At 41.7% G+C, this 13,824-nt stretch overlaps 1 protein-coding gene across 1 annotated transcript in view; it reads right to left on the bottom strand.

Annotated features, from left to right (window-relative positions):
* Positions 1–13,824, bottom strand: part of COL24A1 (collagen type XXIV alpha 1 chain) — a 231,165-nt gene that overhangs the window by 124,505 nt on the left and 92,836 nt on the right. The window contains exons 10-12 of the mRNA XM_044301461.1: positions 13,552–13,596; positions 9,466–9,519; positions 9,289–9,333 (exon numbers count right to left, since the gene is read on the bottom strand). Of these exons, the coding sequence (XP_044157396.1) occupies positions 9,289–9,333; positions 9,466–9,519; positions 13,552–13,596 (144 nt within the window). The remainder of the gene's footprint in view (positions 1–9,288; positions 9,334–9,465; positions 9,520–13,551; positions 13,597–13,824) is intronic.

Raw genomic sequence — 13,824 nt, 5'->3', positions numbered from 1 at the left:
CAGTGTAATATGCAGCCTGTGAACAGCTGTCGCGGAGGTACAAATATATGGGGGAGCTCAGTTTGTCAGATGTGGCAAAGCTAAGGAGTTAATTGCAGAAACTAGAATTGCTATTTTCACGTTGGAACTGAACCATAAACTGTAATGCATATGAAAAATGAGAAATTAAAGGGAATCTGTCAACACGAGCATTGCAGATAAGCAGTCCTGATGGATATTTTTTATTTTCTTCTGGACTCTTGTTTCCCCGCATTTAAAGGCTATGGACACATTCAGGGGCATTTTTTATGATTGCATTTTACACATTTTGGGCTAAAATATTTTTTTTTTATTGGAATTAAAAACGTTCAGGCCTTTTTGTGATACAGGTGTTGAAAATCAGTCTTTTTGCAAGCTTTCTGTCACTTTGCTATTTTTATTTTTTAAGCCTACCCTCGTAAAAACACTTATTTAAGCAATATTCTTATCAGTTTGATAAATAATTAGGCTAAAATAAGTGTCTATGAGGTCAGGAGATCAGAGATAAGAGCTACACATGAGACATCAGATGGTGGGATAAAAAAAAAGACAGAAAGTGACTACTTGCAGACTGAACATTAAAAAAAAAAAAAAAAAGACAATTGAAAAAATGACTTTTAGCCCATTTAAAATTGCCCCAAAGGTATCCATAGCCTTTAAAGGAACCAGTCAGATTAGCTGGCTGACCAGCAAAGATACATTTCAGATCCCTCTATTAGAGCATCTCAGTCCCATACAGAAAAAAGGGTTCTATATTTGTAATAAAGACCAATTTTAAAAATGATTTTTTGCCCAACATGTGTACATAGCCTTTAAAGCTGTGATGAAATATTTTGTCAGGACTGCTGTGCATGCGCACAGCAGGGGAATAGGGGACAGTAGGAAAATTTAAAATGGTGATCTGCACTCTATTACTGCAGATACTAGTCCAAAATCGTGGCAAAAGTTTGCCTTTAAAGGGAGTCTGTCACCACATTTGACCATATTAGACAGATCCTATAGCATTATATGTGCCACCCAGCAGTTAAAAACGGTACCTTTGTTGCATATAACAGAGTCTTCTTTCTGCCAAAAATGAACTTTGAAGATTGTGTAAACGAGCCCTCTCAAGTGCCCAGGGCGGTGTCTCAATCTTTCGAGCCCAAGACCGGACCTCCCTAACAGCTCATAACCCTGCCCTCCTTGTGCCTGTGCCCGCCCGTTTACTCCCCTCCCCTCGCCTTTTCCATTGCGGCTGCGCGGACAAATTCGTAGCCGGCGCATGCGCAGTAGGTATTGCGATGCCCTGCCAGGACCGGGCATCGCATTGCGCATGCGCCAGCTACGAGACTCGTAGCTGGCGCATGCGCAATGCGATGCCCGGTCCTGGCAGGGCATCGCAATACCTACTGCGCATGCGCCGGCTACGAATTTGTCCGCGCAGCCGCAATGGAAAAGGCGAGGGGAGGGGAGTAAACGGGCGGGCACAGGCACAAGGAGGGCAGGGTTATGAGCCGTTAGGGAGGTCCGGTCTTGGGCTCGAAAGATTGAGACACCGCCCTGGGCACTTGAGAGGGCTCGTTTACACAATCTTCAAAGTTCATTTTTGGCAGAAAGAAGACTCGGTTATATGCAACAAAGGTACCGTTTTTAACTGCTGGGTGGCACATATAACGCTATAGGATCTGTCTAATATGGTCAAATGTGGTGACAGACTCCCTTTAATAAGAAAATAATATTTGCTTTCTTTACAGCTCCCCTGCTGGGAAAATAAACCACAACAGTCCCTGGTTCAAAAAGACTAAAGCTACCTATTTACATTGACATTTTGGGCATCAGATTCCAATATTTTCTGTATGATATTACAGACAATCTAAAGTCTATGTGAAATTTATTTTTAGGGGGAAATACGACAGAGGTTATTCTGGATTGTTTTGTCCTTGTCATATGCCAAAAAAGAGAACATTAAGAAGTACATTGACTGGCATTGATATTTATGACTGTTTTAAGGGTATGACCAAAATTTCAGGTTTTCTGATGCAGTTTTGGAAGCCAAAATTAGAAGTGGGTCATAAAAGGAGAGTTAAGTGTAAAAGACAGATATGACCTCCTATTTTTTGAATTCGCTACCTGTTTTTGGCTTCCAAAACAGCATGCAGAAACCAGATCGTATGGCCATGTCCTAAGGGATTCTTTGCCAGGATGACCCATAGAACTGGTCTATATCTAAAGCATATAGCACTACTAATGTAAAAAAAGTGCTGAGTGCTATCATTCTTCCTTTCAGACTGTAAAAGATTCATTGAGTACATACCCCCAAGATCTACCATTGAGAACTGCTCTTGCCCAATGTTATAAGGGTATTGATAGGGGCAGGGGCGTAGCTCCCATGAAAGAAGGAGAAGCAGCTGCTATGGCTTCGAACTCAGGAAGGAGCCCAGGAGGAGGACAAATGGATTTATTTTCAGGGCCCAGGGAGCGGTGAGTATAGTGCTTCTAGTCCTAGCACTGGTATTACTCGCCGCTCCCTGTTCTTCTCCGGGTGCCCGCACTGCACTAAGTCCTGGAAGTGCACAGCTTCAGGACTGGATGTAGTGTGCGTAGGAGTGCACTACGACCTGACACTGTGCGACGTCAGGTCACAGTCTAGTGCGTGCCTAGACACGGTGCTGCACGAAGAGCGGAGGCGCCTACAGGATGAGAAGAGGTTTTTTTTTGTTTCTTTTTGGTCTGGACTGCATTAAGGAAACAGAGGTGGAAGCCCCAATCAAAAATTTGCTGTGGACACAGTCAGTTCCAGTTATACTACTGGATAGGGGCCATGGCAATGAATTATTACACAATGCTCTATTGAAGTCAATAGGTCATCCATACAATGCATGGATGTGTAGGGTCTCTCTTTGTAGCTGCTCTCCTCCCTGGCTGATTGAGGGGGGTCCTAATTGGATTCCAACTGCCCTGTTCAAGGGAACATGCCACACTGAACATGTCGCCTGAACTGCCAGCAGCATAGAGCCCAAGCAAATTGATATATAACTTTGTGGAAAAATATTCAGTATAACTCACATTTCATTTATTAAAGTTTTTGTGTATTCTGGACTTACAGGCTATGTACACATTTGGGTGGATTTTTTTTATGATTGCATTTTACTTATTTTCAGCTTAAAATCATTTTTTCAATCGATCTTTATTAAAAAAAATATTCAGCAGCTTTGTCATAAAGGGTTAACTTCTGCCTAGCTTTGAGAATTATACTTTAACTTTTTGCCGGTCATCTAATAACCCTTATATCTAAGTTACTACTAGCTGAAAAACATTTATTTAAGCCACATTCTTATCAGATAAGAATTAAGCTACATGGAGTGTTTATAAGGCCAGAGATAAGGAGCAGTCAGCTGAGCTGCCTGACGGAACACAGTAAAAACACAGAGCCTGCTACTAGAGAATCTCAAGGCTGTAAGGAGAAAGGGGCTCAACAATTTTTATAAAGACAGATTTTTTTTTAGCTCAAAATTTGTACAATCCAATAATAAAATAATAATAAAATACATTTCCCCCAAACCCATAGCCATTAAGAGCCCAGTGGGCAGTCCTAATAAGTAATTGCCAGCTACCTGTATGCACAGTTATACGGGAAAGCAGCTAATCACTGTGTAGGACTGGACTCCTAAATCCAGAATGAGCAGAGATTTAAATTGATAAAATGCAAGTTATTCTGACTACTCAGTTTCTCCTGCTTTAACTTGCTACCCTGAGATTGGATAATATTTTCAAGATGACAGGTTTCCTTTAAGGTAGAAAAAAGGCTTAACCAGATAACCCTTTTAAAATAATTCCAGATTTTTAGAAGCATTGTTTCTTCTCTTGAATACAGATTGCCTTTTTGGCTGTTAATTCAGATACTCCCAAGAGCCATAATATTAAAACAAGATATGCAATGCAATATACAGCCTCAGCCCACAAAACAGCCGCTTCCATTCTGTGCTGCATGATCCAAATGTATTTCTCACACTCAAACAGCTATAACCTCAGCTCTAAACTCCTACATATGTGTTTGCAGATCACATCATTTATCTATGAGTACAGTAACAGAGCAATGGTAGATAGTGATAGTCAGAAATTACAGAATATAAATCCAATGTTGGTATGTGGAGTAGAACACACAGGACAGTGGAGCAATTTACTAAGCTGAATGCACCAACATTTTTGATTAATTTGCCCAAAAATACAATACAAAACAACCGGTTTACATGCCAGGACCATTTATAGGGAATTTGTCATTTTTCTGCTAGTTAAAACCAGACACTGACACATATCCTCTTTTTCTAGCCTGTTTTTATTTTCTGACTGTAGATTTTTTTTTATTCTATCTTCTATGCAAGATTACGGGGGGCTAGCATCTTGCCTGAGCAGCTCTTAACATCATTTAGAGATATGCTTTACAGAAGCCACATGGGCCACTGACACAATAGACTCGGGGGAACTCACTCACTTCTATGGTAGAGTGTTGTAGGCATGCTCTGTGACCTGTGAAAAGGTCATTGTGCAGGGATGGAGAGGAGCCGAGCAGTGACCATATCCTAATAAGAATGGTGGTGTTATCTTTCATTTTAAGGCTGCCTGTGATGATGAACAAGACGCTGAGAAGAAGTGATATCTACAGAGCACGAAGCCTTGACATATTCAGTGGTCAGTGTTTCTTTTTTTTATGGAAAGTTAAAAAAATACAGAAATTCTAAAAAAATATATAAGTTTAACAAAAAAAAATCATGACACATTTGTAGATATGTATGCTGGTGTTGAATCTGGTCTTGAAGCTCCTGGGCCCCAATGCAAAAATTCATAACATGGCCTCTTACGTGGCAACCTCAGGCCATGGGCATGACTGTAAACTGTTCCAATATGGAGCATAAACATAAGTGCAAATGTTTGATAATTTTCATGTGGCTCCATCTTGCATTTTTTTTAGGCTCAGTGGTCCTTTAAGTGCTTCACGAGACAGAGGACAGCTGTGGTGAACAAGCGCTACTGTTGTACACGACACACCCAGATCTGCGTTCTTAGCAATAGCTTCTTAACTCTTTTATGTGAAAAAAAAATAGATTTTTGAGAATGTCTGAATCACACTGCCGAGTTCATGAACTAAGGTGAAGCTTTATTTAAACCATGTGCGCAACCTACTCAACTTCTGCATTTTTAATTATAATGTGTTTTTTATTACAATTTGTATTTCTCTGTACTTGTCCACCCACAAATGGAAATTCTGATTTGGGTGGGATATCCTCTCTCAGTACAACCGGCCCTCAAAGTATTTTATCTGGAAGTAGATTGCCAAGTTTTCACCATATTATTGCTCCTATCAGGTACATGAGGGCCCTTATGTGGCCTCCAGTTGGACATTTTTGCCCCAGGTGGTCATGATCATAGCCATGGAAGTATTTTGATCTAATTTATCTGAATTGGGAACACTCTGAGCCCTCTGACTGCTAGGCTATGCTATGCTCAGTTGTACTAAAGGCTAGATCTAAGACCAAAATCTTTACTGCTACAATTTCAAGTGCTACTTGTAGGGTCCCAGATGGAGGCCCATAGATTTTTTCAACCATAGGTCCAATAAATAATTAGTTTATTTATAAGCTCACCAATGTTATCTGCCTCACCAACATGCCCATAGGGTATGTTCAACACCTCGAGGTGGGACCCGCACCTATCTGACATTGGAGGCATATCCTAGTGGTGTGCCACAGATGTATGAACTGAGATGACCCCTTTAAAACATGTATTTGTGATCTGCACAAGCATAATGGCTTCATTATTGATAGGTAGTAAGGGGAGTAGATCAGGGAGCTGCCTGGGCATGCGTCCTTGGTGCTCTCTCACCATCTATTCAAAGGAATTGTGCCAAGATGCCAACTTAACTTCTATCCACAGGAACATTGTGAATGTGTTGCGCCCAAGCATAGAAGCTGATACAATTGGGGGTTTGGACATATTTGGCAAAAGGATGACAAATTACATACAACGCCTTAGGTCTGATCAAGTTGAACATTAATTTGTCGAAGAGGCAGAGCAGTCATGAACTGATCTTGGGAACATCAACCACGTGGATGAGCACAGAGAGTGGCTGGGCCGGGATTTCACGTATCTCCTATAGTTGTAGAGATGGATGTGGCTCTTGTAAGATACCCTCTACCAGATGGAACTCCCAAGAGTAAGCCACTGGCTGAGCCGCAAACTCTTTGTGGGTCACTATAGCGCAATCTGTTTCACTATAGGCATGTGATGACATGTATACTGTAAAGGGCCTTTACACGGGCCGAGAGTCCAAAAGATAATCGCAAACAAGAGTTCATAGGAACGCTTGTTAACGATTATCTGGCAGTGTAAATGTGCTGCCGATTACCCAATGAACAAGTGAAATGCTTTTTCATTAGGTAATTGAAGTTTGTGCGCACACAAAAATTGTCTTTTACCGGCAGCAAGCAATGAGTACTGGGAAAAATTATGACATTAGTGATCGCTCCTCCCCATACTCTAGAGCAGATCAGTCTCCTCCATCAAAGAGCAGCAGATTGTTGGGAAGGAACGCTTCCATCCCAACAATCTGCTGCTCTGGCATCCCATGTAAAAGGACCTTAAGAATTCATGTTCTACAGCACCAAGTGGCAGAGCACCCAAACCTAAGACTGTCTGAGCAGCTCTGATTGTATAAGTATCTTGTATTGGGCCCCTGCAAGGGTGTAGCTAGGGGAACAAGAACTGGAGAATGTGCCTTGGGTGGGGGATGTCTACAAGCTACTCTGCCTGGACCAGGGAATGTAGAGGTTGAGGGCAGTGAAATGAACCTAGCTGTGATCTGTATGTGGTTTCACAAACCCCCAAATAACCCAGTGCCAGGTCTTGGCAAGAAATCCTTGATCGGTAAAGCCAGCAAATCAGTAGGAATGTCTCCTTGCCCAGTAGTCGTCCCTCTTTGTGCTACAGTGTTCTAACCTCTTAGTATACAATTGCACAGTGGGCATTTGTATCAGCCTGAAAGAAGTCGAGACACCATTTATTGTGAAGGATTTTCTTACAGTCGACCAGATATGGACAAGTGCTGCTATTCATGGCCTCCACTTATGATAGATTAATCAATAAAACCTGGTGCACTTGGGATCCCATAGCAAACAGGAGGGACATGGGATACAAAGTGCACAAAAATATTCCCAAAAACATGCCATAGGTTGTAGCTCTTGACCAAAATGTGTTTGTTGTGTCCTTCGGTTTAATTCTGTTACACAAAAAGTCTTCAGCCACAAAATTAAATCTTTGTCGACACACAATAATTTTTTGTTACAAAGTAGACAGTGAACTGAATAAAATGAATGGTAGCCCTTAATTAACTTCTCGCATTAAAAATAGTTCCTGCGCCAGGGAAAACACATTTTTCCGGAAACCTAAAATGAAGACTTGAAAAAAGAAATGTTACGGCTTCAGCGGCAGACTTTCTGAATAGCATAATAGTCCAGCCACCAAGGGGACCATTTCCCTCAGACGTGCTTCCTAAACACGTTATACAGTTACAAGGACCAGGAAAGCGTGCGATTGGTTGGCTTCCAGTACAGTACCTATTTAGAACAGTAAAGCTCATGTGCACTTTGTATGACATCATTTGGGCCTTTTTATAGAGCCAAGAGCAGAAAGCCAGCGGCATAGTAAACATATGGTATTATAAAGTCTCTGAACTTTGCCAAATTGCAACATTTACAAACTAAAGCTTAATACGGTCCCAGCCAAGTGTGAACTGTGTCTGACTGTGTGAGATTAATCCTCAGTAGTAAAGTTTTAACCCCCCAATGGCTCATCGTGCAAAATAGCATTGGTACAAAATACATGTAGGTATCACTGGGCATTAGATGTACCTTGATTAAGGTTTAGACCCATCTCAGACTGCTAGGATATGCCATCAAAGTCAGATAAGTACAGGTGCCACCTATCTCCAGGATGGGGACCCAGAAGTGAAGGAGAGCACACTGCTCTCCATTCACTGCTAAAGAAGTGCCAAATAATAGCCGGACGAACATGCTCGGCTGTTTTTGGAAGTCCCATAGCGGTGAATGAAGAGTGTACCACACTTGCACAACCACCTCTCCATTCACCTCTATGGGACTGCCGGAAATAGCCCAGATAACGCTCAGCTATTTTCGGAACTCCCATAGCTGGAAATAGAGGCTGGCCTCTCTTGCGCAGTGCGCTCTCCTTCAGTGTGGGAGGCCCATTGTGGATATTGCATGAATATCAAAAACACTATAGGTCAAATGATTTCACCGTTTTTTTGTGATCTGGAATGGATCTGAAACCAAAATATTACATTTTGACCATCACTGCCCTACAGACATAACATGTACCCTTGGAGAACACATACAGTATCTCAGGTGGTGAACCTGGGTTCTAGAGGATCTGCACACCCCACTAGGTTTATCATATTAGTTTTATACATTATGGGGGTATTTAAGGTTGTTTTTGTGTCATTTTAAGTCTGTCTTTCCTTTATGTGCCAGCACCAAATTTCTGAAATGGCGTACCTTTATAATATATTTGGAGTGAGTACAATGTCGAGGTACACAAGGGGGTTGACTGGCGTAGCTTGCAAATTTTTTGTGACTTTTGCAAAAGACACACATAGTAAATGTGCCATAATCCAGGTCGAATCTCACTTTTAGCTCTTAAGGTATCTATCTTTACACGGGACAATATTACAGCAGATAGCCGGGAAGGAAGCGTTCCTTCCCGACAATCTGCTGATCGCTGGTGTATTTACATGCAGTGATCGCCTCCAGAGTATGGGGAGGGGCGATCGCTAATCCCATCGCTCTTCCCCACACTGACTCGGAGATTGTGCTCTGCTGCCAGTAAACAATCATTTTTGTGTGCGCACAAACGATCAGACTAACCAATGATCAGGTAATCGGCGGCACATTTACACCGCCCTTTCATCTGTACGATTCACGGCCTGTGTAAAGGACCATCTAAATATAGACTACTGTAAAAAGTGGTGAGGAACACCAAATTTTGCAAAAATTTACCAAATGTCGCAGAAAACGGCGCAGTTGCCATGACTTGTGACTTCGTAAAGCCACAAAACTGACATATCTGATTTGATAAATGCCCCCCTATCTCTTTATGAAAATGTCATAAGCTCTCTTGTTACTTTGGTCAACTAATTCTATTTTTTTCATAAAATGATACAAAGACTTCAATTGACTTTTTTTTGTTAATAAACATTCTTGAAGATCCTTTTCTACGTACCTGCCCACCTTTGGGTCCTGTCTTTCCAATTGGCCCTGGTATCCCCTAAGAGTAAGCACAAAAACATTTGCACATAAAAAGATTTTGTTATTCACGAGCCGTCAGTAGTAAGACCCCATACTGAGAGCCTTGGTCAAGCTCTAAATGATATTTCATGGCACTTTAGAATAAACTTACTCGTTCTCCTTCAGGTCCGGGAGGTCCTGGCACCCCAGGTATTCCAATAAAACCCTAAAATAAATACAGAATTTCTTATTTGTATTACAGGTTTCTTAAACCTACACCAAATTGTACAGTCTACTATTATGGATCCAGTCAAACAACTTTAGTTCTTTGAGGGTTGAGTATGTCAAAGCTTTACTGGAAAATACAGAATGGAATACACCAGTCATGCATGAAAATAACCCGGAGGTATTTAAAGAAACATCTGCCTGGTGAGTGGACTTGTTAAATGTGTATCATTCATACAGGAGATCTGTCACAAATACAATTAATATGCCCGGGAACGTCTGCTGTGCTTTAGAGCTGCCAAGCTCGGGGGAGATATGAAATGTTAATCGTCACTTGTAGACAACTTCCCCCATACAAATATGTTACTAAGCCTCTCGATGCAGAATAATCCCTCTCTGTCCACTGTCTGATTGTTGTGTTTGTACATGCAGAATCCAGGGCTGCCATAACTTGCTCAGGTTTCCGTTCCTCTTGTAGTGTTAGCTAATCCGGTGATTGACAACTCACTTGTGTCGTAAGGGTGGTAAAGTGCGATATTTAACCATGATTAATTCATTGTATGGAAGATTAGTAAGCAAGGTTGAGGGACTTTAGGTGTTCCTGTCTGTGTCTTCTCCATGACTTATAAGTCTCTCTTCTAAGAAAGGAAGTGACTAACTGTTGGTATTTATGGTATAAGACCAAATGTATCTTAAAGTACATCTGTCACCTGCCACTTACAGCTATTTTATGGTGACGGGAATGTAGGAGATTCACAAAGATCCAGTGACATCTCCATGTTCCTCTGGACAGATGGCCTCCTATATCTTTTTCCCATCCTGCCCACTTTACAACCAGATCATCTTGCTCCATCACTGGTGCTGGACGGTAAGTCCTAGTGATGTGGATTAACATGCACTGATAGTCAATGTTAGTGATATATCCACACCTTCACAAGAGCCTGGGGTAGATCTCTTAGACATAGCAATTCTCTGGAGCTTAGGTCTAGTCCTCTGAGGAGTGAGCACTTAACACAGTAACAACTTCTCACTCTGCTAACTATAGACTGAGCTAGGGATGGACTTAAGTCCCTCCACTAACTTCCTGCAGGGACTTGGTCAGAATTATAAACCCGACAGATCCATACAAAACTATAATGGGTACATTACAAAGAATCGAATAACATCACATAACAAGAACAGTGTGCACATACCCTGTTCTGGGCTACCTCATTTGGATGTAAGCACAATGTTCTGCATTGCTCAGAAAGGCCTGAAAATATCTAGACCCAACCTATCCAACAGCAAAGTCTGAATGACTCTAATGAACACTTACAATTATTTCAAGAGGCTTTCTTTATCACAGGAGTGCCTCTTTTCTGGTATTTATGTCCATACTATCTGTTCACTAGAAGCAAGCAGCAATAATGAGGCGCTTTAAGAAGACCTGTCACCTCTCCCGGCACATATGTTTTAGTAAGTATGTTTTGCCCCGTTAAATAACAATTTCCGGAGGGTATCCCCTCATAACAGCGCAGTGAAAGGGTATCCCCTCAGAACAGCTGTGAAATTACCCTGTTATTTCTCCTGAATATTTATAAATAAATTGACAACTGTTACTATTTCAATTGTCAGAGTGGGGTGTGTCCTCGGTCTGTGAGCACTGATAAGACAGTCTCAGACACCCCCCCAACTGGTAATACCCAGGGTCAATTTAGTCCTACATTTTTAGGAGGAATAACAAAGGAAGGTCACAATGCAGAATATTATTATTATTTTTTTTATTAGGGATACAATTTACAGTCCTCTTTAAATTGAGGCATCAATGTTGGAGCTACTTTGAATATTAGATTGGAAAATTGTTTTGAATCGTAATTTCTTAATACCATATTGTATCATACTCACTCCCTATAACAGTGGGCATGATTTAATATCAAACTTGAGGGTCATCAAGAATATACAATTTCCTGTGTTTAAAGGGGTTGTCCGAGACTTACTTCTTGATGACTTATCCATAGGATAGCAGATCAGCTGTTTTACCAAGCTCTGGTGCTGGGTTACTGGTCCCATTCACTTGAATGCTGTGGTAACCAGGCATGACCATTATACAGTAGATGGAACCAGGCATGACCATTACACAGTAGATGGAACCAGGCATGACCATTACACAGTAGATGGAACCAGGCATGACCATTACACAGTAGATAGAACCAGGCATGGCCATTACACAGTAGATGGAACCAGGCATGACCATTACACACCAGATGGAACCAGGCATGACCATTACACACCAGATGGAACCAGACATGACCATTACACAGTAGATGGAACAGGGCATGGCTATTACACCGTAGATGGAACCAGGCATGGCCATTACACAGTAGATGGAACCAGACATGACCATTACACAGTAGATGGAACAGGGCATGGCCATTACACAGTAGATGGAACCAGGCATGACCATTACACAGCAGATGGAACCAGACATGACCATTACACAGTAGATGGAACCAGACATGACCATTACACAGTAGATGGAACCAGACATGACCATTACACAGTAGATGGAACCAGGCATGACCATTACACAGTAGATGGAACCAGGCATGACCATTACACAGTAGATGGAACCAGGCATGACCATTACACAGTAGATAGAACCAGGCATGGCCATTACACAGTAGATGGAACCAGGCATGACCATTACACACCAGATGGAACCAGGCATGACCATTACACACCAGATGGAACCAGACATGACCATTACACAGTAGATGGAACAGGGCATGGCTATTACACCGTAGATGGAACCAGGCATGGCCATTACACAGTAGATGGAACCAGACATGACCATTACACAGTAGATGGAACAGGGCATGGCCATTACACAGTAGATGGAACCAGGCATGGCCATTACACAGTAGATGGAACCAGACATGACCATTACACAGTAGATGGAACCAGGCATGGCCATTACACAGTAGATGGAACAGGGCATGGCCATTACACAGTAGATGGAACCAGGCATGGCCATTACACAGTAGATGGAACCAGACATGACCATTACACAGTAGATGGAACAGGGCATGGCCATTACACAGTAGATGGAACCAGGCATGACCATCACACAGCAGATGGAACCAGACATGACCATTACACAGTAGATGGAACCAGACATGACCATTACACAGTAGATGGAACCAGACATGACCATTACACAGTAGATGGAACCAGGCATGGCCATTACACAGTAGATGGAACAGGGCATGGCCATTACACAGTAGATGGAGTGGGATCTGTAGCTTGTAAGAACAGCTGACTCCCACTGATCTGATATTGATGACCTATCCGAAGGATTAATGGTCAGGAAATAAGTCTCTGATAACCCTTTTAACTTGAAGTTCCGCCAGCAGCCAGTCATTTACAACAGAAGGTATTATGATAACGGAATTTGCAGGAAAAGTACGGTCAATACTATGGAATTGCTATTCATGCAATTTCCAAATCAAATATATATTTGCTCCAATCTGAACCTGAAGAAACAAATAGGGATGAGAGAATCGACTTCGAATGAAACAGTAGGAGCTACTGTTTTATTCAAAGTCGATTCTCTCATCCCTATTTGTACAGTATTAGAATGTATTTTCTCAGATGAGCCGAAGTATTGGAGCAATGTTTTTTTTACAGTACAGATTAATTTATGAAGTTATTGCGCGAAGTCTCACGAGACTTTGCAAAGCAATAACTTTGGCTCATTGCCAAAAGTTTTTATGCAAATCGACTTCGGATGTTTCATAGAAACAAATATGATTTTCTGGGCCTAATCTCATTCACATTTCTAACGCTGACTTCAGGATGGAAAGCTTCTCACCTTCAAAATGTGCCCTAGGCAGAATTTTTGTAAAAAATATTTCTTACACTTAGTTTTTTTTATGTTTTGAGAAATAAGATGGTTTTCACTTTGAAGCATGTATCAATCCCCCTCCTCCTGTGATTTCACACATGATCATTACATCTCAACACTCCGCACATGCCAAAAAATGCAGCGACTTACTCCAATCCCTTTAGGGCCTGGGATTCCTTCTGGTCCTGCTAAGCCCTGTTATAAAGAGATGAAGTAGGTTAGCTTCCTATGGAGACGGTTGTGTTATTCTCTCTTGTATACAAGTAGTAGCTGCCTCTAGCAAAGTCTTAATGAAAACCACTAACCCACAAATGCTCTCATGGCTCTTAGTTACTTTGCCTTCAGACGGGCTCGTCGGTTTGGATCCTCTAATGTGAAATATTTTGAGTGCAAGAAACTCGTACACACTTTATGCATTGAAAG

This window comes from Bufo gargarizans, chromosome 7 (genome assembly GCF_014858855.1).
Source record: "Bufo gargarizans isolate SCDJY-AF-19 chromosome 7, ASM1485885v1, whole genome shotgun sequence".
In the NCBI taxonomy this organism is placed as follows: domain Eukaryota; kingdom Metazoa; phylum Chordata; class Amphibia; order Anura; family Bufonidae; genus Bufo; species Bufo gargarizans.
Note: the sequence above shows the minus strand (reverse complement) of the source record. Positions and strands in the feature narration are given on the sequence as shown.